This window comes from Vulpes lagopus, chromosome X, assembly GCF_018345385.1.
Source record: "Vulpes lagopus strain Blue_001 chromosome X, ASM1834538v1, whole genome shotgun sequence".
Taxonomy (NCBI): Eukaryota; Metazoa; Chordata; class Mammalia; order Carnivora; family Canidae; genus Vulpes; species Vulpes lagopus.
In genome coordinates this window covers 6,485,992-6,512,910 of record NC_054848.1, presented here as the reverse complement: position 1 = coordinate 6,512,910, position 26,919 = coordinate 6,485,992, and the positions used below count along the sequence as shown (strand labels likewise).

General features: G+C 47.4%; 2 protein-coding genes across 4 annotated transcripts in view; one reads left to right on the top strand and one right to left on the bottom strand.

Annotated features, from left to right (window-relative positions):
• The window catches only part of SHROOM2 (shroom family member 2), a 144,359-nt gene extending 131,250 nt beyond the window's left edge, over positions 1–13,109 (bottom strand). For 2 of the 3 annotated variants that reach the window (XM_041740576.1, XM_041740577.1), the window contains exon 1: positions 12,874–13,109. In XM_041740576.1, the coding sequence (XP_041596510.1) occupies positions 12,874–13,038 (165 nt within the window). In that variant the 5' untranslated portion in view covers positions 13,039–13,109. The remainder of the gene's footprint in view (positions 1–12,873) is intronic. The other variant, XM_041740579.1, reaches the window with a different exon arrangement.
• A 560-nt stretch (positions 13,110–13,669) lies between these two features.
• Positions 13,670–26,919, top strand: part of GPR143 (G protein-coupled receptor 143) — a 66,736-nt gene continuing 53,486 nt past the window's right edge. Inside the window, exon 1 of the mRNA XM_041740582.1 lies at positions 13,670–13,804. Coding sequence (XP_041596516.1) covers positions 13,714–13,804 — 91 coding nt within the window. The 5' untranslated portion in view covers positions 13,670–13,713. The remainder of the gene's footprint in view (positions 13,805–26,919) is intronic.

Below are 26,919 nucleotides of genomic sequence, written 5' to 3'. Positions count from 1 at the left end.
CAGCAGGAGGTCTGTCTATCCTAGTCCAGATGTTTCCTTCCCAAACTTCATTCAAGGTACAGGACATCTAGGGGTGCCTGGATGCTCTTGATCTCAGAGCTCAGGTCCTGATCTCAGGATCATGAGTTCAAGCCCCACATCGGGTCCCACACTGGGTCAGGGTGGAGCCTACTCAAAAAAAAAAAAGGGGGGGGGGGTTTCAGTGACATGTAAACACGAAGGAAAATGAAAAGAAAAGCTAAACATACCAAAAAAAGCACACAGTTGTATGAAAGAGTGACATATTTGACCAATACAGTTTCCCAGAAGTTAAGGGCTTTTGAAAAAAATATACCTAAAAAAAAAACTTAATATATTCCACAATAACAAAACATGTCATTTAAAAAAAAAAGAGAGATGGGATCCCTGGGTGGCGCAGCGGTTTGGCGCCTGCCTTTGGCCCAGGGCGCGATCCTGGAGACCCGGGATCGAATCCCACATCAGGCTCCCAGTGCATGGAGCCTGCTTCTCCCTCTGCCTGTGTCTCTGCCTCTCTCTCTCTCTGTGACTATCATAAATAAATAAAAATTAAAAAAAATAAATAAATAAAAAATAAAAAAAAAAGAGAGAGATTTTATTTATTTATTCATGCGAGATAGAGAGAGAGAGAGGCAGAGACATAGGGAGAGGGAGAAGCAGGGTCCCTGCAGGAACCCGAGGTGGGACTGGATCCCCAGACCTGGGATCATGCCCTGAGCCAAAAGCAGACGTTCAACCGCCGAGCCACCCACGCGTCCCCAAAACATGTCATTTAAAAATTTCAAGCGGCATACATAAGGCTTAGCTTCCTCTAAGCTTAATCTGATTCCAAAGACTAACAATACAATTCTTAGGAGAATTACCTTCAAGGAATGAATAATTAGATCTATATGGTACAAAGCAAAGAATTCTAGAGATGGGGAAAATGAATCAATATAGCTATACCACAGAAACAAGATTACCATGTTTTGGGCTACTGATCAATCGTTTCCTTTATTTTCAAGGAAAATAATGTTTTAATGTTTCTGCGCCAAGAATAACCATCACTACGCTTAAAAATTTATAAAGCATATGTACAATTAGCACTGATAAATATCTCTGTGCTAAAAAAAAAATCTCTGTGCTTACAAATTTACAAACATATGCACGGTCATCATAAACAGATGCAGCTTGAGCATGTGCAAGCCACAGGCAAAGAGCCACCTTCACCTCCCCGTAAAGTCAGGAGGGCTACCTGGAGGGCTAGCAGCCGCGAGGCCTACCTTGCCCACCACCGCACCAGGCTTTCCAGCCCCGAAGTAGGAGGGATCCTCCTCCTCTCCCTCAGATCCTTACAGCAACTGCCCCTTCCTCCCGAGAGCACTCGGACTGCGCACTCATCTCTGCCTCCCTTTCTTCCACGCTCTAACCCAGGAGTCGGAGTCGGGCTCCCCAGAGGGGAAACGTCTGTCATACACGGTTAGAATTCATTACTCTGATAGAGGCAGCCGTGCCCCTGGGCCTGGAATGTGGAACCCTCCAGGCAGCATCTTCTGCACTTTAACAGTGGTGGCGAAGGAAAGGAGGAGTGTCCGTTAGGGACCTCGGGGACCTCAGAGCAGCAGCTGGCCACCCACGCCCCTCAGGCCCAGCCCTACTGACAGCTCAGGACCCAGGCTGCGGGCTCCCCCGCTCAGCCCTACCTCTCCATAGCTTCCAGGCAATCCTCTGCAGCGAGGAGAAGGCAAACCAAGACAGGGTGAAAATTAAATTATTGTCTGAGACAAAAAGCTAAGGTGGAAGGAAGCCAAAACGATGGCACACAGGTCCCATTTTCTATAATCAGAGTGTGGGGAATAAGCTACGTGCTAATTGGACACCCACAGTGATTCCTTCTACAAAGCAAATAATCATTCCCTCCTGGACGCATGTAAGTTAAGTGCCACATATCCGATCTCTTAAAGCCGGGTATACATGTGTTAAAAGGAGAACTTTGATTTCTCTCTGGATTTCATTTGTTAGAACGGTCTCTTAGAGCAAGTAATCCAAGAAATGTGTAATGAACGGCTCGGACACAGCAGAGGCTTGCTTTCTGCGCCGTACTGGTGTTACTGGAGGGTAATCCTGCTGCGGGCAGCCCCCTCCTCTCTCACGTATTCGGGGATCCATGCTGACAGGACTCTGCTTCTTTCCAGACAAGCAGAAGAGGAAGGAGGACAGGCTGAAATGGCAGACATCACCCCCCTTGCATCTGCCAGGGCAGAAGGGTCACGAGGTCACAGACAGCTGTGGCAAGCTGCGAAATGTAGTCCAGCAGTGCGTCCAGGAGGAGACCCGGACGATTCCAGTGAGCTGATAGCACCGCTGATAAGCCCGGCCTCCAGCCCCATGCCCTGGAACACCTGCTACTGCCACAGACTGAAGCAGTCACCAAACAGAACCTCTTGTCACAGGGGTAGTCAGCTTTCATCTCTCCTACTTATTTTCACTTCCCAGGATCACTCTTCTAAAATCCTATTCTTCTGAATATCACATTCATCTGAAAGAGCTATTGTTACTATTATAAAATCCAGGAACATTATTATTAAAAAAACTGACAGATGGGGTGCCTGGATGGCTCAGTCACTGGAATGTGTGACTCTTGATCTCAGGTTTGTGAATCTGTGTCTCTGCCTCTCTCTATCTCTCATGAATAAATAAAATCTCTACAAAAATCAAAACAAATCAAATCTGTAGGAGACAATTAAAATGTTGCCATGCAAAATCTAGCTAAAAGTCTTTTCATAGTGAGTTGGTGGTTCAACACATTAACATTATTTGTTGTAGTTTCCAAAATTTTTAAAGATTTTATTTTCAAGTAATCTCTACACCCAACGTGGGGCTCAAACTCAAAACCCCGAGATCGAGAATTGCATGCTCTACTGACTGAGCCAGCCAGGCTCCCCTGTTTTCCAATTTTTTTTTTATAAATGTCTTCTTTATTGGTGTTCAATTTGGCAACATATAGAATAACACCCAGTGCTCATCCCATCAAGTGCTCCCCTCAGTGCCTGTCACCCAGTCACCCCCACACCCCTGTTTTCCAACTCTTAATGAAACAGAATTGAATAGTACAAGGGGAAGGGGAGGAGATAGGAATTTAAATTCCCTACAGCTAGCTTTATATATCATACCTCATTTAATTCCCATGATATTATAATAGAATAGGAATGACTCTAGTTTGACAGTCGGAGGATGGAAGATTAAAAAGGTTAAAGACAGAGTAAAGATCTAGCCTCAAACATACCACTGCCACTTAACACTGGTAACAATTTTCCCAACAAACTGGAACCACTGTGGCCACACAGGGGGCAGAAGTGACCACTCTTACCTTGCTGATCAAAGCAGGTATCCCCTAAACTGGTATACCTCACATCACCATTCAAATCTGCCCTATACTGGAAATTTATTTTCAGTAGAGGTAAGAATTACCATTTGACAAGGACAGGATCGGCCCAAAAGAACCAACTAAAGCTATGCCCTTAAAGGACTCCCTAGGGAAGCAACCTCACAAGATCTCTAAGCCACAAACACACAGCTTCCAAAGGATATTTTGGTCACCTACTGTTAAGTACCTGCAGACAGCAAGGATCGCTAAACATTGGAAGGGAGCGTTTAATAGGGAAGAGGAAAGCCAAAACAAAAAAGCAACAGAGGTGCGGCCGGGTGGTTCAGTGGTTGAGCCTCTGCCTGTCTGCCTTGGGCTCAGGTCGTGATCCCGGAGTTCTGGGATTGAGTCCCCCACAGGGAGCCTTCTTCTCCCTCTGCCTATGTCTCTGCCTCTCTCATGAATAAATAAATAAAATCTTAAAAAAAAATCTTAATAAAAAAACAAAACAAAAATACAATGAAAAACAAGTCAGAAAAAATCAGCACCACTCCAAAGAGCAAGAAACACAGAGGTCTGCTCTCTCTCCAGCAATACCGAGCACCAGTGGAGAATGAACTGCATCTGCAAAGTGCTGAAGGAGAACCATCTCCAATGGAGACCTCTAGACCAAACAATCCTTCGCTGTCGAGATAAAATGACATTTTCAGACAGGGAAGGTCTTCAAAGACTACCTCCTGTGTGTTCGAATATATTAAAAGATTTTTCACAATTAGGGAAGATTTGGAGGCTTAATCAATGATGAGTGTGCAGGCAATGAAGCAAAGAAACAAAAACTACCATTAACCTTAGTGATTATGAAAACTTGCACAGGAAAAATAATCATAGTTTTCTACCACCAGATTAGCACTGGCCATCAAAAAAAACGCAAACACTGAATATTGCTAACTCAGTGCTTCTCTAAGAGGGTGACTTTGCACCCCCTCCAAGAGACATTTGGCAATGTCTGGAGACATGTTTGGTTGTCACAACTGGGGTGAGGGGTGCTACTGCCATATAATGGGTACAGTCCAGGTATACTACTCGTCTTACAATGCATAGGGCAGCCCCCCCACAACAAACAATTACACTCGACCCTTGAACAAGGGGGTTAGGGATACTGATGCCCCACACAGTGGAAAATAAGTACAGAACTTCTGATTTCCCCGAAACATAACTACTAATAGCCTACCTACTATTGACTAGTAGCCTGGCCCATAACGTGATCTTTGTATGTTTCACGTATTCTCTACATTGTATGTATCATATATTGTACTCTTACAACGAATAAAGCTAGGAAAAAGAAAATATGATTAAGAAAATCGTAAGCAGGGGCAACTGGCTGACTTAGTAGAGCACATGACTCTTGATCTCGGGGTTTTAAGTTTGAGCCCTGTGCTGTGTTGAGATTATTTAAAAATAAAATCTTAGGGGCACCTGGGTTACTCAGTCAGTTAAGGATCTGCCTTCAGCTCAGGTCATGATCCCAGGGTTCTGAGATCAAGTCCTACATGAGGGGGCGGGGGGAGGGGGGGTTGTCCGCTGCTCAGCAGGGAGCCTGCTTCTCTCTCTCCCGCTTTCTCTCTCAAATAAATAAGTAAAATCTTCAAACAAATAAAATGAAATATTAAAAAAAATTAAGGACAACACATTTACAGTACTGTATTGTATTTATTGGGGAAAAAAAAATACAGGGGCAGCCCGGGTGGCTCAGCGGTTTAGCACTGCCTTCAGCCCAGGGCCTGATCCTGGAGACCTGGGATCGAGTCCCGTGTCGGGCTCCCTGCATGGAGCCTGCTTCTCCCTCTGCCTGTGTCTGTGTCTGTCTCTCTCTCTGTGCCTCTCATGAATAAATAAAATCTTTAAAAATATAAATAAATACATACATAAGTGGACCCGCATTGTTCAAATCCATGTCATTCAAGGCTAAACTGTATTTGACACAAAATGTCAATAGTGTTTAGCACTATTCAACCTTAGGTTGAAAAACTCTCTTCTTAACCAAATGGTGATGTAATCAAACTAGGAGAGTGGGAAGAAATGTGCCGGGTATACAGTGGGAAGGAGGTGTGTGGAGAAACGGCTCGTTCCAAATTTTCTATATACTAGAAAGTCAACAGTTAGGAACAGAAGCAGCAGCAATAGAGAATGTAAGCAGATGCCAAAAGATAGCAGCTAGAAAGTTTCAATCGTTGTCTCTAGGGAAGGGGAAATGGCAGTGGGGAACTGTTGGTATGATAACAGTCCCCAAAGAACTATTTGATTATTTAAACTGTGCCAGAACCACTTTGATATAAATGAAAACAAAACTCAAAAAAGATACACTAACATTTTGTCCCTTTCCTTCCATTAATAAGTAAAAATGTTGCCTTTAAAGCACACAGAATCTACCAGGCCTGGAATATTATTTGCTTTTGATCTGAACATCTTAGTCACCTCTGGCCAAAAGAAAGATAATCCCAACCATGCCCAGCAGATCCAGAGCTCAGTTCTTCCTTCTCCCATCCCAACAGGGCTAACGGTCCCTAACAATACCCTGGCCATTTAACAAAACAGCCCCGGTTAAAAAATGTTACTTTTGCATTACATTTCAGAAAAATCCTGCCTTGTCAGAACCACCTATTTGTTTGAACCTAAAACAAGGTTAGTGTGATTATTTTTTTGATGATAGCCTACTGTCCTCCTACTAAGATACATTCCCCAAAGACAAACGGAAAGGCCCCATCTACTAGAAGGCAACGCAAATATTTGATCCAACAAGGTGACAGAAAAACAATCTGTCCAGAATATCCCAGTGTTAGACACTGCCAATGTTTTAAAAAGACCAGAGGAAAAAATAATAATAAAAAATAATAATAAAAAGACCAGAGAGAGTAACATGGAACCCTCAGCTGTTTAAAAATCCTTTATGTGAGTGAAAGTTTGTAGCTTAGGAGAGCCGTGGCTTGCAGAATTTCTCCTCTAAACATCGCCCGACTCCTGACCACGGTGTTTGAAAGTAAAAGTGAGACCTGAATAAAAAGTCTATTCAGCTTTTTAGTCCTTAAATTATCTTGTCGAATGTTTACAGTGTTCCAAGTGTACAAGAAAAGCTCCACAGAGGCCCTAAGAAATCCACAAATCCAGGTTTATTTGCATGCTGACACAAAACTACTTTGGCAAGAGGACAAAACCAAGCTGCTTTCCAAATAGAAAAACCAGCCCTTTCCAAGCACGGAGCCCAGTTTCTGTGGCCATGAAATAGAAAGGTAAGTTAAGAGTTCCCAGCTCACTGGGACAAGGTGCAAATGACCATTTTTAAGAGCGTTTCAGTATCCTGCTATTTTACATTTAGCTCTCTGGGCAAACTAGCTTTCTTTTTTCAAAACACAAACATCAGAACATGTTAAAGAAATACTTAAAACTGCATCAGGAAGTCCAAATGCAACACGGTGCAGAAGTGTGATGCACAGCTTAAGTTTACAGCTTTTTATACCACAGAAGCCACTTGATTCATACATGTGAGTCAAGCTCAATTAATGTCAAAGGAAGAATCCTCCACCCCTGAACCTCGCAGCCACCAGACCCTGGGATATGATGTTACACTACCTGACTTCCCACTCTGCACCCAACCCACCTCTGGAGGCCTAAGGACAAGATGAAAAGCGGGTCAAATGCGTGAGGCAGAGACTGGGACAGGGTAACACAGACACGTGCGAGTGCCAGCTGCCAAGCAGGTCTACCTGCACACCGAAGAAAACTCATTTTTTTTTTAACCATATCTACTAATGATTCTTAAAATACAAATGAACCTTTAGAATTACACTCATGCTAACAACTCAGAAGTGGGCGGCTGGCCTCAGAAAGCGTCTGGGATCTCCCAACAGAGGAGCTCCTGCAGCCAGCACAGCACCCAGGGCCCAGGGAGCCCAGCCTTCGGCCACCGACCACCCTCAGATGTTCAGGGTCTTGTCAATGCACGTACGGACCTGGGTGTGCTTTCACACAGAGATTGAGCAAGATGCACAAAAAAGTCTACATTTGACAGTTCCTAATCCCCTGCTGAATTCATCAGATTCTTCATTTTCAAGACTTTTACTGATGTCTGACAAAGAACTTGGCTCCTGGGGGCAAATATAAAGACCTGTGGACAGCAATGTGTCCTGACCAAGGCTGCCACTAGCTCCAACCAATGACAGTGACTCAGCCAGGTCCAAAAAAATAGAGCCCTTTTTCTTTTTCTTTAAAAAAGCAGCTGTTTGAGGGAGAGATATTTCTCTCATTTATTTGAGAGAGAGAGAGAGAAAGGGAGCACATGCATGTGCTTGTGCACAGGAGAGAGCAGAGAGCAGAAGGGGGGGAGGGCAGAGGAAGAGGGAGAAGCTGACTGATGATGAGCAGACGGTTGACATGAGGCTCTATCCCAGAACCTTGGGATCATGACTAGAGTCAAAGGCAGATGCTTAACCTACTGAGCCACCCAGGTGCCTCAAAATGGAGTCCCTTTCAAACCACTAAAGAACATACCTCAGGTGCTCAGTGTCCCCCACCCCCACCCACCACCCACGGTCTGTTTTTGCCCTGAGTCTTCTGCTACCGGGAGCTCTGGCTAATGGTTTACATAGGACATTTGCCACCTGGCTGTGTGACCTCCATCCAAAATACGTGCCTTGATTCCCTTCCATCCCACCCTCAGTATTCAAACTAGAAAGGACATTGAAGGACTTTGTCTTATATCCAGAGAAACGTTTTAATGGTATGAGGTATGAAGCCCCAGAGAGATGAGTCAGGCTGGGGGCATCCCAAGCCACAGCTCTCCCGCCCTGCTCCACCAGTGGCAGTGTTCCCCAGAGGCAACCCAAAAGTCAGCGGCTTCCCAAAGGGGCCACCCTTGGGACCACACCAGGACCAAAGTACTGTCTTTGGTGCTCCTTGGCTAGGGCTCTGGGATTCTTCAGGGAGGGACTCAAACAAATGGCGAAAAGGAGGGGCTAGAGCTTCATTCCTTCCCCCTTTAAGAAACATTCCTGAGACTGCAGGGGGCCTCCTGACACCCAGCTGGTGCACAGAATGCTCCCTACTGAATCCTCAACCACCCATTTGAAATTCTAGGCCCTCCACGGACATTTTAGAAGTCAGCCCCCCCACCCCCAGCCTCACTGATATTTTACATTTGCTGAATCAATGGAGAAAGGAACACACAAAAACAGGGGACCACCTACATCCATCATATCTGTTTGAACAAGTCCCCAGATAACCCACAGCAGGACGTGGCCTTGGAAATACTAACAAATCAAAATCTTTGTGGTTTTTTAGGACACAGACATCACTTCTGATCCCTCTCAGACAGGAGCATGGAAAAACAGCAGGATTGTGTATTTTGTAGCCCTAGTAAAATGTCAAGCTATAAGCCAGCGTAAATGGCCTGAATGGATACAAATCTGGTGGTCACCTTTCAGCAGAGGTCTGGTGGGACTTTACACATGCACTTCAAATTCCAAGAATGCCACTCCTGGGAAGTTAACTATCCCTCTGACTTCTAACTAGACCCAAAGAAAAGACTGTCCTTACCCAGTAGCCCCACTGAAAGCTCATAAAACACAGCACTCAGGAGTTCCAGCTTCACTTCCTTTCTCCAGCTACAAAAATGCAGATGAAGCAAGTATTTGTTTGAGTTTTACTATGTAAATAAAGCCTATTATCAGGGCCAGCACTTGGGAAGAAAACAGCCCCTCAAGTAAACCTTTCAAAAGGCCAATGTCTTCACAAAGAAAAGTTAACTTAAGCTTTAAAAGCTGAAATCCTTTTAAAAACAAAAGTAGTGATGCTGTTAATCTAAACAGGGCAATTCTGCCCCCAGGTAACATTTGACAGTTTCTGCAGACTTTTGTTGGCTATCACACCTGGAGTGGGGGTACCAGTGGCATAGAGTGAGTGGGGACCGGGAACGCTTCTGAACATCCTATAGAACAGTCCCCACAACAGAAAATGATGTAGACCAAAATACCAGTAGTGGCAGGGTTGAGAAATCCTCATCTGATGTGACAAAGTTATTTAATATGGCATTGCAAGTGTTTCCAGGCAAGAGCAGATGGAACTGACTAGAGAGGAAGTGGGGACATGTAGGATCAGGAGTTGGTCCTTGGGGGCCTTCTCATGACTTATCAGGTTTGGGACCTCAGAGCACGCCATTTAACTTCCCTTTGCCTTAGCTGGGGCATCTATAAAATGGGCTGATAAAATTTCTCGATCTGAAGATCACGGATTGAACTAGCCTTGTTCTGGGCACTCCTTCCAGTTCTAAGATGTGCACTCCTATGAGGCTTTCAAATCAGACTTCTATTATTATTAAAAGAGTGTGTCATCTCATACTTGCTCAAGCTTCCCCTACATTATATTCTGTTATACAGAAAATGAGTTGTATAGGGGCACCTGGGTGGCTTAGCCAGTGAAGCGTCTACCTTTGGCTCAGGTCAGGATACCAGGGTCTTGGGATCGAGCCCCCCTGTCTGGCTCCCTGCTTGGTGGGGAGTCTGCTTCTGTTTCTGCTTCTCCTTCTGTCTCTCTCTGTCTCAAATGAATAAATGAAATCTTTAAAAAAAATGAATTGTATAATATCCTAGGGATCTTACATGTAAAATATTTAACTATGAGATTTTTTAAAAGCCCCCCAAAAAAGGGGGGGGGATGCCTGGGTGGCTCAGAGGTGGAGCGCGTGATCCTGGAGTCCCAGGATAGAGTCCCTACATTGGGCTCCCTGCATGGAGCCTGCTTCTCCCTCTGCCTGTGTCTCTGCCTCTCCCTCTCTGTGTCTCTCACGAATAAATAAATAAAATCTTTTTAAAAAACACAAAAATCCTATTAGAACATTATAATTTGGGCCCCAAATAACAATTGTTATAATGAGCCCCACAGATTTTTCAGTAGCTACTGAGAGAAAGAGTCAAAACTTGGATTAATCCAGATTCTGCAGGTGGAACCATTTTCCCAAGTCTCTATCACAATAGCTTCCTCTTGCTCTTTAAGTGATTCTTCTAAATGGACACACTTTCCTTCATCCTTTTCTAATAAAGTGACAGTTAATTACCAGCTGTTGGAGTGTAAGCAAGCATAATTGATGACTTAATCCAAGAGAAAAGACAAGCATGTGAAATAGCGCCAATACCACGCAACATGTAATTGAAAATATATAATACACGCGTGTGTGAGCATGCACCTCTGCATGTACATACAAGTGTACAGGGAAACTCAGTACGGAAGTCCCAAACTCTCCTGAATCCATTCAGGATTCAAAGCAAAGGAACCACCAATTTTCAGTCACATTGGACCATCTATAAGAACTAAGTAGCAATTTAAGGGAGGGATGGATGAGCCTCTCAGAGAAGAACCACAAACATTTTTATTCCTGCAAAATTCTGAAACACCACCAGGAAAGTACCAGCAAGTACACGCTACTAGCCTACCCACAAAAACTTCCAAAAGAAAACAAAAACACCTTAGCAAGTACTGTGAAAGCTAACCAGCAGGCCAAATCGGGAGCAAAGAGCCCCACGTGACCCCAAAGGTCTTGGTGTGTGTTTATTGGTTTTACTGCCCACCTCCTACAGTCTAGAATGGGGCCTCTTGGAGAGAGAACAAGAGGCCACTGAGAATACACCAGGGTTTTTATTTTTCGTACCTGGAGGAGCGTAGAAAGGAAGAGGTGCTCTGGGGATCCCCTTCTCCAGCTGCTGGTTAAACAACTGAATTTCAGAGCTTAAAGTGCCTTCCAACTCCCTTAGACTACATAAGGCCAAAAGGCAAGATTTCACCTTCACTAATGTGTTACAGCTTATTCCCCCAATTATAATGGTAAGTCTGAAAAAGATACATTGAATTGCCTGTGTACCTCTTTTTTAAAAGAAATACATGAAACGCTAAGGGTGTCAGTAGTTAACCTGATCTTTTTAACTTTTACCATCAGAAATGGAAATAAAATCTTTATTAAAAAGGCACAGGGGGTATGCCGGGGTGGCTCAGCGGTTTGAGGGCGTGGTCCCGGGATCCGGGATCGAGTCCCATGCCGGCTACCTGCGGGGAGCCTACTTCACCCTCTGCCTGTGTCTCTGCCTCTCTGTGTGTCTCTCATGAATAAATAAATAAAATCTTTAAAGAAAAAAAAAGGCACAGGGGAATATGCTTTAACATGCACATATGCAGGAAAGTGCCCTCGCAGGGCAAGCTGTACACACTTTGCCCATCTTTTCAAAGAACCCAATTCGTTAATGGGTTACACATTAAATTTATAACAACGGCAGCCTCTTTCCCCAGCTGAACATGAATTCAGTGCACATCAAACAAGCCTCCCCTCAGAGTCTCTGGTTTTGTAAATACAAAAAATGATAAAAAAAAAAAATACAGAACAGAGAAGTTTGGTGTCTCATTTGCTACCTGAACAACAAAGCTACACCACTTCTGAAAATTCAGCACGGGTGGGGTGGGGTGGGGGTGACGATACCTTCCTGCTGTGGTGAAGCAGGAAAGTAGGGAAAAAACCCAGCAAGTCACCTTCAAACCCGCGTAGCCAAGAATTTTTTGCATTTTAAAGGGAACTTTGTCCCCAGGAAAGGCCGGACCCAACCCTCCCCAGGGAAACTGACACTTTTGATCAGAGGAAAACAGGATGATAGGTGGTTGTTTGCGCTTTCACAGGTCTATACAAGTTCAGCCGGTAAATTTCAAGATCGATTTCTGTTTTGAGACAAGAGAATTCAAAGTGCTAGAGTAGCCTCCTCGCCCCACCAGACACACATACACACACACACACACACACACACAGAAAACGGGAAACACATTTCTGATGAGACACATTAGAAACACTGGAGCTCAAATCCCACTTTTAAAAAGGATCCTCAAAGTTTCGGTCCGTTTCTGCAGCTCCCAGCGCGCCGTGGGGCTAGGGCTGGAAGCTGAAAGTCAGTAAATATTGATGGGCTGATGGGAATCGAGCTGGGCTGGCGACAGCTGCTAGTCTGGGTTTCCTAGCGATAAGGGGTACAGGTTCACGGGGTGCAGAACCAGAGGGCCTTCGGTGACAAGCACAGGCGGGGACGGTTCTGTCCACCGCCGCCCCCGGCACGTGGGACAGTTCACCCCAACCCCTGGGCGGCCCCACGGCTGCAGGCCGCCGCTGGCGACGCCGGGAGTGACAGGGGACCCAGCCGGGCCCCTTCTGGAAGGGGGAGGGGAGGGGAGGGGAGGGCACCCGGAACAGGAGCCATTTAAACCCTGAGCGGCGCTGGGAGTCAGCGGGGCAGGGCGCCGCCGCCAAGCGGCCGGGACCGCGCACCTTCGCGCGTCCCGGTGCCCCGGTGCCCGCAGGTGACCCACGGACGAGCGCCCCCCGCCGGAGGGCACGGTTGGCCCGCCCCTGCGGCGCCCCCACCCCCATCACTTCCCCCGCCGCGCGGCCACCCCTGGGCTGTCACCGTGAGGTCCCGCGGCCGCCTCACCTTGGTGATGACCAGCGGCTCGCCGTGCTCCCGGCCGCCCTTCAGGGTGAAGCCCCACGGGGCGCCGCCGCTCAGCTGCACCTCCACCAAGCGCCCGCCGTCGGGCGCCCGCGCCTCGGCCTCGGCCAGGCGCTCGGGCCGCGCGCGGGGCTCGGCGCCCTCCATGGCGCGGGGCTCGGGGCGCGGAGGCGGCGCGGCCGCTCAGCCCCCGGGGCCCGCCCGGCCCGCGCCCATGCACTCGGGGGAGCCCCGGCCGGCCGAGGGCGAGGGGGGGCTCGGGCGCTCCTGCCGCCGCCGCCGCCGCCGGCCACTGGCGAACTTGCGCGGCAACTTGGGAGGAAAGTGCCGGCCGCCGCCGGGGAGGGAGCCGGGCGCGGGCGGCGCGGCGCGCGGGGGAGGGCGGGCCGCGCGGGGGGCGGGGCCGGCGCGCTCCGGGGCCCGGGCCGCTCGGCGGGCAGGGGGCGGGGCGCGCGCTGGGCTGCGGGGGCTGCCCGCGGGCGGGAGGGGCGGGCGGAGGCGCGCGCTCCGGGACCCGCGCCGCCGCGGGGGAGACAGAGGCCCGGCGGGCGCTCGGGGCCGGGGCGCGCGCGCGGAGCGTGGGAGGGGCCGAGGGCCGGCACGCACCCGGCCGGGGTGCGAGGCGTGCGCGCTCGGGGCTCCCCGGCTGGTGACCGGGAGGGTGGGCGGGGGCGCGGGCCGGCGCGCGCGGAACCTGTGCCGCCGGCCGGTGCAGGAGCGCGCCCCGCTCCGCGCTGTTGCCGGGAGGGTGGGAGGGGGCGGAGCGCGCGCCCGGGACTCGCGCTGCACCGCGGGGCCGGGGGGCCGCGGGGGCCCGACGCGATGTCGGGCTCTTGCTCGGGAGCGAGCGCCGGGCGGCCCTCGGAGGCTCGGGGCGCGCCCGCCGTCTGCCCCGGAGGCCGAGCGGCGGCAGGTGAGGCGGCGGAAGCGCCCGCGCGGGGCGGGCCGGGGCGGGGCGGGCGGGCGGCGGTCCGAGTCCCCGGCGCCCTCCATCTTGGAGCGCGCGGCCGGCCCGGCGCCCCCGCCTTTGTTCGCGCGGACGGCGGGCTGGCGGCGGCCGCCCAGGTGAGACGGGGAGACGGGGAGCGCGGCGGGCGGCCAGCCGGTCCCCGCACGGACGCGCTTTGCCCGCAGGCCCGGGCTTGGAGCCGGGCGGTCCCCGCACGCACACTGCCCCGGCCCTCCTGGGGAGCCCCCGCCGCCCCGCCGCCCGGAGCGCGCCCTTGGAGTCGGGGCCGAGGAGAGGGCGCCCGACCTGCTCCCGCGGAGGACTCCCCGCCCTCCCGCGCGGTCCCCGCCGCAGCGCCCAGCCCGCACGGGCCGTGGCCTGTTCCCGTCTCGTCCTAGCTCTTTCTGGCTCTTCCTGGGGGTGCGGTCCAGGAAGTCTTTGCCTTCAGATCCTGTTCTCCCTTGGGTAGAGCAGTGCCACGAGGTCTTAGTGTCCCACGTCGGGGTTGCCAACAAAGGAGACGTGGTGGTCTGAAATTACTGAAAGGCTGTGCCGCCTATTTCTGCTCCCTTTGTAATTTACATAAAAGCTCGGTGTAAATATATATCTGCACTAGGTATTTGCATGCTTTGCCAAAAAAAGAATCTTTTCATTTCGTTTGTAGTTACGTAGCTGATCGCTGGTGGTTCCCTGTTTCTTCAAAGCAGCTCCGTGCAGATTCTTTGAACAGGTGAGGATGGGATAGGTAGCAAGAACTGGCGTGGAGACCACTGGATGGAAAGAGTGAGGGGTTCCAGCAGGGACAAGGAATCTCAGCTCTCGTCTCTGCTTTTTCAGTGGTCACGTGAGGGATTTCCATTCTAGGGTCTGCATTGTGTGGCTGTTCGCTTTGTGTCGCATCCAGCCAATTGAAGTAAGAGTGCAAACTTCACTGGGCACTTGGCGTGCCTCTGGGGGTGAAACTGCCCCCATAAGTAGCTTCCAAGCTACAGTGTCCAGAATGTCTCCAGTTGGAGGAATGATTTTTTTCTTTCTAAGTGGAGGCTTAAGGAGTGTGCCTGTTAGAATCTACCTTGACCATAGTGGTCACACAGATCTGATTAAATTGCACAAATTGATTAAATTGCACAGAACTAAATACAGAAGTGGGTGTAAGATGAGGAAATCAGTAAGCTTGGTAGATTGTGTCACTATTGACGTTTCTGATTGTCGGATGCAGGGTGCAGAGGATGTCCCTAGACTGTTTTTTTTTTTTACAACCACATGTGAATCTATAATTACCTTTGGATAAAAAGTTTAATTTAGAAACTGGTGGGATATGAGAAATGAAAAAGATAAAGGACCACATAAGTGCCCCAAGTATTTTTGAGAGTTCTTTGGTCTCCAAACAGCCCACTTATCCCATAGTATTAACTGAAATCTCAGCTATTAACTAGGGCTGAAATTCAGACCTCACTAAAGCAGAAAGATTTCATGGTCTCCATAAATGACAGCCAAAGTCATCTTTAACATTTTATGTTGATCGTATAATGAGGTTACCTATCTGCCACTTTTTTTTTTTTAATCTTATTTATTCATGAGAGACACCAAGAAGAGAGGCAGAGACACAGGCAGAAGGAGAAGCAGGCTCCATGCTGGGAGCCCGATGTGGGACTCGATCCCAGGACTCCATCCCAGGACTCCAGGATCACGCCGTGGGCGGAAGGCAGGCACTAAACCGCTGAGCCACCCAGGGATTCCCCCTATCTGCCACTTGACAGGGTTATACTGTCATTCCTTCAACATAGGTGCAGGTTTACAATTATCCTGACTAAATTACCATTTTGTGGAGTTTTTTCTTAATCTTTATGTTAGGCGTCTCTCCCAGCTTAGCATTATTTGAATATTTATAAGGCAACTGTCTATATAGACATTAATAAATACATGAGAAGGGACTGGACCCAGTCTGTGTGGCCTGCTTTGAGAAAGATACCCTATTCTCAGACCCTCATAAATCTTTTCATTAACACTCTTGGGATTCTATAGGTGAGCATATCTATCATCACATCTATATTTCTGTTTTATGTCCATTATATCCTTACTAGGCACATCACATATCTTGGAAAATATCTTGTGACTGAGAGTCATTGCCCCAATTTTTTTACCTCTGCACCCCTTTTGGAAGAGTTTAGTAAGACATTGAACCAGTATAATAATGGCTTTCTTTTCTAAGAGCTCGACTCAGCCAGATTTTCCAAGGACAGTGTATATTTGTCAACATTTAGCTTTATCTTTTGGAAAGCTGGGGACAGATATCTTCTGTGTAGCTTCTCACTTCTTGGACATAGCTTCATTGCTCAGAAGATTTGAGGGTGAGCATGACCCTATGACATCCAGGCATTCACTAGCCTGACTTTGCCAGTTTTTCAGATATGAGGCTTATTTCCTTGATAGGATATACGTGAAATTAAAGGTAGTTCTTTCAGGCACCTGGCTGGCTCAGTCTGTAGAGCATGTGACTCTTAATCTCTGGGTTATAAATTCAAGCCCCACATTGGGTGTGAAATTACTGAAAAATAAAGGTAGTTCTTCCACTTTATCAGCAGTGCATAAATCGATCAATGAATAAAAGGCAAATTGAACCAACTTTCAGATTTAATCAACAGCTATTTTTTATGAAATAGAGTTCAAATTATTTTAGGTTTTTTTTTTCTAACAGGATAAGAGGTTTATTTATTTTTTTTTTTTTAAAAGATTTTGCTTATTTATTTATTTGACAGAGAGAGATCCCATGAGCACAAGCAGGGGGAGTGGTAGGGACCCGGAGAGGGAGAAGTACTCTTCCTGCTGAGCAGAGCACTGGAGGGCTTGGGCTTGATCCCCAGGACTCTAGGATCATTAGCTGAGCCTAAGGCAGATGCTTAACCGACTGAGCCACCCAGGCACCCCGAGAAAAGAGAATTATAAAATGTAGTGGAGGATAGAGTTCCAAAATTTGCCTTTACCTTTCAGAGTAGTAGTTCGGTAAGGTCAAGCTTTCCAGAACACCTGTAGCAATATTTTAAAAGGCAGTTTTAGCCATTTTCCACTTAAGCCACCGTGTACTGAGTTAGGGTCCCTATGAATTTAGATGGTGGAGAGTCCCTCTAGATCAGAGAACAGAAGTGTGAGAACAGCTAAAGGAAAACATTCATGCAATGACTTTGCCCTTCATCACCAGTGTTTATCATCTTATTCTTGATTTCTACAAGCAATTATTAGAAACATTGTAATTTAGCTTAGCTGCAGATCTTGGCCAAGTGACAAGCTGAATGCCCCACAACTGTACCCCCATCACCTCCCCCTCTCACCTCAGAAGGATTTTACCCTGGATCTTGTCAGGGTATTTACAGATCTCTAGGGGAGAGACTTGCTCTTTTTGTGCAAAGATGGGAGGGAGACTGTGGGTGTCTGGTTAAGACTCCGCATTGGGAGGGATGCCTGGGTGGCTCAGTGGTTGAGCGTCTGCCTTCGGATCAGGGCATGATCCTAGAGTCCCGGGATCAAGTCCCACATCAGGCTCCCTGCGTGGAGCCTGCTTCTCCCTCTGCCTGTGTCTCTGCCTCTCTCTGTGTGTCTCTCATGAATAAATAAATAAAATCTTAAAAAAAAAAAAAAAGGCTCCACATTGGGAATTTGCATCCTAGCACCCAGCGCCTTTAGTTGAGGAAGCAAGCAGTAGCAACTAAGTAGTATCCACCATTCACAGGGAACCTATGTTGTACCAAGCACATTACATAAATGGACTCTGGTACAAAGCTTCTGACAGCATGCATCACCCCATCTTATAGAGGAAGAAACAGCCCCAGAGGGGCTTAATACCCTGCTTGAGGTTGCCGAGCCCAGCACCAAGAAGGACTCCTGCTCTTCTGCTTGCAGGGATCAGTGCCAGATTGGGTATGGCAGCAGAGCAGTTTTCACTGAGCTGGTGAGCTGGCTCTGCTCTGTAAGACATTTAGATCCAGAGCCACCTTTTGAGGTTCCCTTGATCTCCATACAAGAAAGAGGCTGAAGCCTCCTATGTGGAAACTTTGCCTATAAAACTGGGTGCTAATTTAGGTTTGGGTTGAGTTCCAATCCCGTTTCCTTGGAGACGTCCTTTAAAGTGTCATATGTAGGAGTGCTTGGGAAGCCCAATAGGTTGAGTTTCTGACTCTTGATCTTGGTTTAGGTCTTGATTTCAGGTCTTAATCATTAAGAAATATACTATATATTTAAAATAGTACTTAATTTTTCAAGTTGGGAGTAATTAGAAAGCTATTTTAAAAGTATTTATGTTTTAGAATGCAGTTTTAGGAGTGCTTGGGTGACTTAGTTGGTTAAGCATCTGACTCTTTGATTTTGGCTGAGGTCAAAATCCGGGTGGGGCTCTGCTCAGCCTGAGTCTGCTTGAGATGCTGTCTCTCCTCCTCCTCTCACACTCCCTCCTCCCCCCCACCCCTGCATTGTGCTCTCCAATAAATAAGTAAAAATTTTAAAGTGCAGTTTTAGGAAACCATTGACAATTTTTTAAATAAAGTAGCCAATGATTCTTTCTTTCTTTCTTTCTTTCTTTTTTTTTTTAAGATTTTCTTTATTTATTCATGAGGGACACACACAGAGAGAGAGGCAGGCTCCATGCAGGGAGCCCGATGTGGGACTTCATCCCGGGTTTCCAGGATCAAGACCTGAGCCAAAGGCAGAAGCTCAACGGCTGAGCCACCCAGGCGCCTGCCAAGGATTATTTCTTGAGCACTTTTAACATGCCCAGTACTGGGGAGTGGTCGCTAAGGAATGTAAAAGATGCAGGAAATATGACACATTAACTCTAGCTGATGAAGAAAATATAATAGGAAGAAAACCCAGCACAATTATGTGCAAAACAACTTTAACTGCAAAAGTTTCAGCAGGAGAGGAGCCAAAAGTAGAGAAGGAAAAAAAAAAAAAGTGCATACAACTGTAGGTGAAATTTCTAAATTTTTCTCCTTTTATTGTGGAAGCTTCAAATGGACACAAAAATGTGGTTTCATTCCTGCCCACTTTTTTCTCAAGAGAATTACAAAACACATCCAGGGTAGAATGGCTAATGGCTAAGCTATCTTGGAGGCTGAGAGGAAGTAGAGCCCAGAGTTCACTGGGTGGGGACCCTGTGAACAGAGGAATGTTCTTTATAGGGAAGTTGGAAGCATCAGAACTAAAAGGCTGAAATCTTGTTAATGAGTCCTAGAAGTGCCCCCATCCTGCTCCTGAATCTGTGCTGAGCCTCCACTCCCCCATCCCAGGGAGCGTGTGCACAGTAGGGGTGGGGAAGTCTGAACAATCCTTTCCTGCCCCCCCCCCCCCCATAACTGAGCCCTGAGGCAGCTACCTGGAGATTGTGGCTGGAGAAAACAGCTGGTGGGGAGGCAGTCATGAGTTCCTGTGGACAGACTAAAAAGTGAAGTGCCTCTGGAACACCGTGTGGATTTTCTAAGGCTATTTTAACAAATTAACATAAGCTGCTTAAGACCACATTTTTCCTTCCTGGAGGCCAGAAGTCTGAAATCAAGGTGTCAGCAGGGCTGTACCCTCTCTGGAGGCTCTAGGGGAGAGCTGATCCCTATCCCTTCCAGGGTCTGTTGGCTGATGGCATTCCTGGGTTTGTGACCATATCAGTCCACCCTTTGCCTCCGTGGTCACCTGGCCTTCTCTTCCACCTGGGTCTGTCACTTTCTTATAAGGTCACTATGGTTGCCTTGTAGGGCCCACTGAAAATCAAGGATGCTCTCTCCATCTCAGAATCCTTCATCTAATCCTGTGTGCAAAGACCCTTTTCCTAAATAAGTTTACATTTGCAGGTTCCAGGACCTGTTATCTTTAGTCATTTTGCTACAGCTATCCCAGGGGAAATAGCTGGGGTGTTGCAAGACCATGAATGGAAATTTTCTCCTTACTTTGTAAGCATTGGGGCCTGAGCCTCACTGATCATGCTGATAGTTCCAAGTTCTTACAGTAGTGAGCTGCAGAACAGGACAGTTATCTGCCTAACCCCAGCTGGGGCGTGGGGGGGGGGGGCTTGTCCCACCCTCTAGCTAAGTGAGAACTGCTCACAAAGAATCCCTCATCAAGATTTGGGATATCTACAAGACAGATTGGCATCTCCTTCTCGGGTTGCTTTTCTAGAATTGCAGCTGATTGTTGATCAGCCCCTCTCTATGAACATTAGCAGAAGGCATCAGTGGCTCAGCGGTGGGTGGGTGGGCTCCAAGTACACCTGAGAATGTCACCGCATATCCAATTATCCTCAAATTTACCAGCTTGAAACTGCAAACTCAGGCCTGACCCAGGACTGCTACTCAGGTTAACAGATCCCATCTGCCCAGATCCAAGCAAGGATTTTGAATGCTGGTGACGTCTTTGCAAGGGACAAAACAGTTTCACTTAAGGAATGGATAGTGAGGGGTATAAATCCTCTGTTATCCTGGTAGTTCTTGAGATGTAATTAAGGTCTCAAGATCTAAGGGGCTTCCTTAGTCATGCAAATGTGTAGGCCGCCAAGTCTAAGATTCCTCCTGTCTCCCTGGGGCCCCGGCAGGAGGCGGGGCATTTTGCTTTATGTAGAAGCCAGGGGTTTCTGGGAGGGCAGAGACCAACAGTTTAACTTCTGTTTCAAAACTCAAAATTAGGGGGACTTGATAAGAGGAGGAAAAGAAGGGTAAAAAAGTAGCCATGTGGATGGGCCATGTCCGCCATCCTCCATGTGACCCTCAGTTGAGGTCAAAGGCATAGACTTGGAGGTCACAGATCAGAGCTCAGTGCAAGGCTTGGAGTACCTGAACTCCAGAGGATGGGAGTTTGCCACCAGCATGGCAACCTTACCTTCATTTACAACACTTATGTGGGGAAGATTTTTTTCAAATCCCAACCTGCTTGTAATTTGCCAACTAAATCACACTATAGAAATACGATACCTGAGTCCCAAATACCATCTAGGTGGGTCTAGTGAAAGTCAACACAAGCAATTTCCAAGCAGCCAAAAATAATTGTGTATTGTCAGATTTCAGACATCCTTAAACATCCTATTTTTCCCAAACACGAATACGGCATGAATCTTGTTCCTTTGCTATGATACCGTTGGTGTGACTGTGGAATGCCTTTTTACTTTATCCTTCACATTTTAAGGGAGAAAAACCAAGAGTTACTTATATGAGGCTCTCAGAGAAGGCACAGTGACATTTGTTTGGAGCTTTTTTTTTTTTTTTTTTTTTTGTTAATCCATTTGAGAGAGAAAGCGTGCACAAGTATGCAGAGGGGCAGAGGGCAAAGGACGATGGTCCTAGAGGCTCCATCCCAGGACGCTGAAATCATGCATGACCTGAGCTGAAGGCAGGTGCGTCACCAACTGAGCCACCTGGGCACCCCAGGAGCTTGCATTTGTAGCAGACTCCTACCTAACTTTGAAGCCACCCCTCCAGGAGCACACTCTGAGAACCATGAAATAAAATAACCTAGCCACGAGAGTTGGCACACTGCAGAGCTCAATATATGTTCTTTCATTCCTTCCCTCTCACCTCCCAACATGAGCACAACGACACAGTCGTGGAGAAAGGGACCGTCTGTACTCCCTTAGAGCTGAAATAACTCAGGTGCCTCGTGGGAAGGAGGGGCCCTGGAAACGGAAGCCACTGCTGCTTTGGTGGAAGCCACTGCTGCTTTGGTGTCCCAGGGACTGTTGATTTGGATGCGGGAAATTCCTTTGTTGGCCACTGGCCAAAATACTTGTTTCAATTGAATCTTTTCACCTGAGCTGCAAGGAATGTATTTGACTAGCAGTAGAAATAACAGGAAGTCACAAAGGATGGCTGTCTGGAGGGTGGTCGTATTTTTATTACAATGGACAGATGTCTTCCAGGCAGACGTAGGAAGTTTCTGAAAATTTAGTTGGTGATGATAATTCCTTACTTTTGTGTAATTATACACATGGAAGGGCCACAGGAAATATGGTGTGATTAATTTTTTAAAAAATACATTCTTCTGGGAGCGCCTGGGTGGCTCAGTTGGTTAAGTGTCTGCCTTTGGTTCAGGTCACGATTTTGGGGTCCTGGGATTGAGCCCCACATTGGGCTCCCTGCTCCGGAAGGAATCTGCTTCTCCCTCTTCCTCTGCCTGTTGCTCCCCCTGCTTTTGTGTACATGCACGCTCGGTCTGTCAAATAAATCTTTAAAAAAATAAGAAATAAATTTTTCTGTTGGAACAATTTGAGATTTACAGAAAAGTTGCAAAGGTAATATAGGGAGCATGTGCATGCCCTTTATGCAGTACAGTCCTAGTCACTGAAGTCCTATGTGGATTCCCCCACTTGGCACACTACTGTCGTCTTTCTGTCCCCAGGACCCCACTTTGCACTGAGTTGTCATGTTCACTTTGGTCTCCATCTTTCATTTGTTTTCATGATCCTGAGAGTTTTGAAGAGGACTGGTCAGGTATTTTGTAGAATGTTCCCCAATTTAAGCTTCTCTCATGTTTTCTCATGACCAGACTGGCTTATGGATTTGGGGAAAAAACACATACGTAAATGATGTGGCTTCTCCGCACACCGCATCAGGGAATACTTACCTTCTACGTGGCTTGTCACTTGTGACTGTCACCTTATTACATGGATAAGGAGGTGGCTGCCAGATTTCTCACTGTCAAGTAATGGGGAGAACTGTCCCTTTCCTGATTAACTCTTTTAACAACTTGGGTTTTATAATGCAAAGGTGTTCTGTGAGAAATCACTTTGATTCCATTGTAGCCACCAAGTTCGTAACTGGACAGGCTCTCCTTAAGACCAAATCTGGGGGATCCCTGGGTGGCTCAGCGGTTTAGCGCCTGCCTTCGGCCCAGGGCATGGTCCTGGAGTCCCGGGATCCAGTCTCACGTTGGGCTCCCTGCATGGAGCCTGCTTCTCCATCTGCCTGTGTCTCTGTCTCTCATGAATAAATAAATAAATAAAATCTTTTAAAAACACCAAATCAAAATGCTTGAATCACACCATTGATTAAGTCGACTTGAGAGAAATAACTGGGAGAGAGACCTTGTAGCTTGCAAAGGCAAAAATATGTATGATTTGGCCCCTTAAAAATAAATTTCTGACTCCTGTGATAGACTAAAGAAATGTCAGGAGTTTGAGAAACTTGGGTTATACACGTGGTTTATTTAGATGTTCAACCAAGTGCAGTGCAATGAGACCCAAAGGATTTGTGGGGCAGTAGGGTGGGGAGCCATTGCACTGAAATTATCAGACTCCCTTCAGAGGACTGATTTAGCCACATTTTCTTTATCAATATTGTTCAGTCCTTCTGATACTGAGATATGTGCTCTGGCACATCTCAGACAAATGTTTCAGCACTGTGCACAACCGGGTGTGGTAAGTTTGTACCGTCTCCTAACACACTGTGTTTCTAACCACAAGCCAAACCCTTGAGGTTAATGTGGGTTTCCTATTTCTTCCTCATGGCCACTTGAGTGCCAGTGAAGCAGTCATTTCAAAATTAGCCAAAGTCTGAGTGTATTTAGTCCTTTCTGTTAGATAATATGAGATTTGACAGTTTCCTGTAGATGGAAACTGCAGAGGGTATAGTCCTCCCGGAAATAATAGTCACCTCATTTCACTATATTAGTACAGTGTGCTACAAAAGAAACATAAAATTTGAACAAAGTTTGAAATACGTGGTATGTATATACATATGCATCCTCACCCCCTCACCCCGCCTCCCCACATATCTCCTTGAAAGTACAGTTAGGGTCACACGGCTCCGAAATTGGCCATCTGTGGACCTGCCTCCAACTCCTCCAATGTGGACTCCTTGTTGCTTCAACATGGTGCGGTGGGAAGGTGCATGTCGGTGGCCTCACTAGTTTGTAGACATCCATGGTGACAGGAAATGAATCTCCCATCCCCTCTGGAGGAAGTGCTTGTGGTATAATCTGCCTGAGTTTGATTATCACCACTTCCATGACCTTGGACAAGTTTTCTCACCTCCTCTGATGGCTCCTGTGTAAAAACTGGAGATAAAAGGATGAGACATGGGATCCCTGGGTGGCGCAGCAGTTTGGCGCCTGCCTTTGGCCCAGGGCGCGATCCTGGAGACCTGGGATCGAATCCCAGGTCGGGCTCCCAGTGCATGGAGCCTGCTTCTCCCTCTGCCTCTCTCTCTCTCTCTCTCTCTCTATCATAAATAAAAATTAAAAAAAAAATAAAAGGATGAGACACAGGGTGGAGATGAGAGTTAAGCAAGACATTGAGTATTTAATGTTGCCAGCTCATGGAAGGCAGTCAGGTAATACTAATGGTAGGTGACTTTTCTTCTTCTCAGAACACAAACCCCACCCCTCCGTCCCTCCCGTGGCATGGTCTGGTCTCATCTCTTCTCAGGCTGAGCTGATTTAGTTCAAAGACTCATAGTCTGCTTGTTGTGGAACTGAAGATGTACTCTTAGGCACCATTTCTCAATTCGTAAATTTGTGCTTTTGTCAGGGGAAAGGGCAAGCTTCCTTCAAGCCAAGACTCTCATTAATCTCTTAATGCGTCCTGGCCAACCCTGAGCATTTTTGTCTGTTCTACAGGGTCAGACCGAGCAAATTTAATTCTTGATGGAGAGGATCGTCATCCTTCCATCCCCTTCACCTATTCCTTGAGCTCTGGCAGGCAACCTTGCACCTCTCTGAAGAAGGATGCCCTCAGGTGGCAGAAGCTCCCTCTGCCAATGCTCTCAGAGACCTTGGGCAACCAGAAGGTCCTGGGATTTGAAGTGCCCACCCCAAAGGCCACCCTTCCTGGTTGACTAACATGGGTACTCCAGCATTCTTGTGCCATCAGACAACCCTGAGGGGTAGCTGTGCCATATAGAAATTAAGATGACCTCTTCCATGCACCCCACCTGCTGGTGTTCGCACTCCTTATTCCTTCCATCCGGTGTGAGCAGGACCCATGACTCACTTCTAACCAACATAATGTGGCAAAGGTGAACGGATGTCACTTTTGTGATTATGTTACAGAAGATTGTGGCTTTCACTTGGTGGATTGTTCTTGTTGGCTTTGATGAATGAGGCTGCCTTATTGGAATCTGCCTTGTGGAGAGACTCATGTGCCAAGGAACTGAAGGTGGCCTCTAGCCAATAGCCCATAACGAATGAAAACTTGTCATTAAACATGTAAGCAAATGCCTGGGAGCAAATGTTTCCCCACTCGAGCCTTTAGGTGAGATCGGCTAGTCAACATTTAACTGCAGCCATCGAGAGACCCCGAGATGGGAGACCCAGCTAAAGCATGCTTGGACTCTTAAGCCACAGAAACTGTAAGAAAATACATGTGTGTTGCTGATGTGTAGTCTGGCTTGTAAGGAGCTTAGTGGTCAGCACTTCATCCTAATAAGCAAAAAGCTGAACAAGCTGAAAAATCAACTCTTAGATCTGTCAGAAAAGTGAGGTCACAGGACAGACTGCTGCCCTGCAAATTGAAAAGACAGGCAGATGCAGAGAACAACTGGAGCCGAAACCCTTTAGCAGAAACTTCCACAGGAAGCAGCGCCAGGGTAGGAAAATCGGAACCGTAATTGAATTGCAGGAGGCTCATTGTAGAGGAGTCTGAGTTACAGACTGCAGGGGTCCTCATGCTTCTGTGAGTTTTACCTCCCGGAGGTCGACCGGGTTCCCACAGTGAAAATGAGAAAAATTGCTGGCGCTTCCTGCAGAGACAGGGGGGACATGGCTATTTTTAAATATGCTGCATCATTCTGTTCTTCCGAACAATACCCTCAAGAGAAACTTGAACCTGACCGTCCTGGGGCACTACCCAACTCCCACCAGCTCCAGCCATCCTTTCCCACCTAAGGCCCTGGGAGGGTAAGGGGGATGGACACACAATTAAGAGTCATTTAGGAAGTTCACAGGCAAGGGTACAGGCTAAGTACAAGACAGACCCAGTCATAGAACTGCATCTCCTCCCATCAATCTCCCCACCACGCCACAAACCACCTATTTATCTTGATTTTTTCCCCAGCACATCGTGACTCATGTCGAGCTTGTTTTTAAGGGGGGAGAGGCAGAGGGAGAGAGAATCTTAAGCAGGCTCCATCCCCAAGGCGGCTCCATCTCACAACCCTGAGATCATGACCTGAGGCAAAATCAGGAGTAGGCTGCTTAACCGACTGAGCCACCCAGGCACCCCCATGTCCAGCTTTAAACAAAGAACTACAAGACGTACTTAGGCAGTAAACAGTTTGTAAAGACAGAGCAAGCATCCGCTCTGTACTCCAGGAGGCTGGAATAAATGTGTGTTGCTTTAGGCTGCTAAATTTGGGTAGTTCGTTATGTAGTGCAGATTGCTTCAATGGCCTGCCCATCTGCAGCTCCTGTGGGATGAAACCCAAGTCCCCCGTCATGGGACTGCACACCGAATCTACGCTCGGCTTCCACATCACACAGTTCCGCCGCTTCTGCCTTCCCCAGAAACCCGTCCAGACAGACCCTTCCACGTGCGTCCTCACCTCAGGTCCTGCGTGAGAGGCCTCCAGCCACTCACAGTCAGGCTTGCCTTCTTTGTGTGTGTGGTGTGATTTCAAATCTTTCTTTACATCTTGCATCTTTAGTCATGAAGACTGTGTGTGTAACTTCAGAAAATGCCCCTCCTGGTTTCTAACCAGCTAGGCTTTAAGACTTTGGCCTTCTTTCCAGTCGTTGTTTTGTTTGATCTTAAGATTTTATTTTTAAGTAATCTCTATACTCTATGTAGAGTTCAAACTTACAACCCCGAGATCAAGAGGAAATACAGTTCTCTGATGGGAGCCAGCCAGGAGTTGCTAACAGCCATCAGCATACCTGTTCCTTTCGATTCCTCAGAGATACAAGCGATTCTCTGTGCTGCCTGTCACCTCTTTTCCCACCAAAAACTTGTGATGGCATCGATGTGTTTTGACATTAGTGGGAGATAAGACATTCAAGAACATCTCTACAGTCAGGACATAACTTCAAATTGGAATGGATTCACCAACTTTTCATTGAATAAGTCCTTTTCATCATTTATGATTTTAAAAGCACAGATACAACTTTTTTGGAGTCCA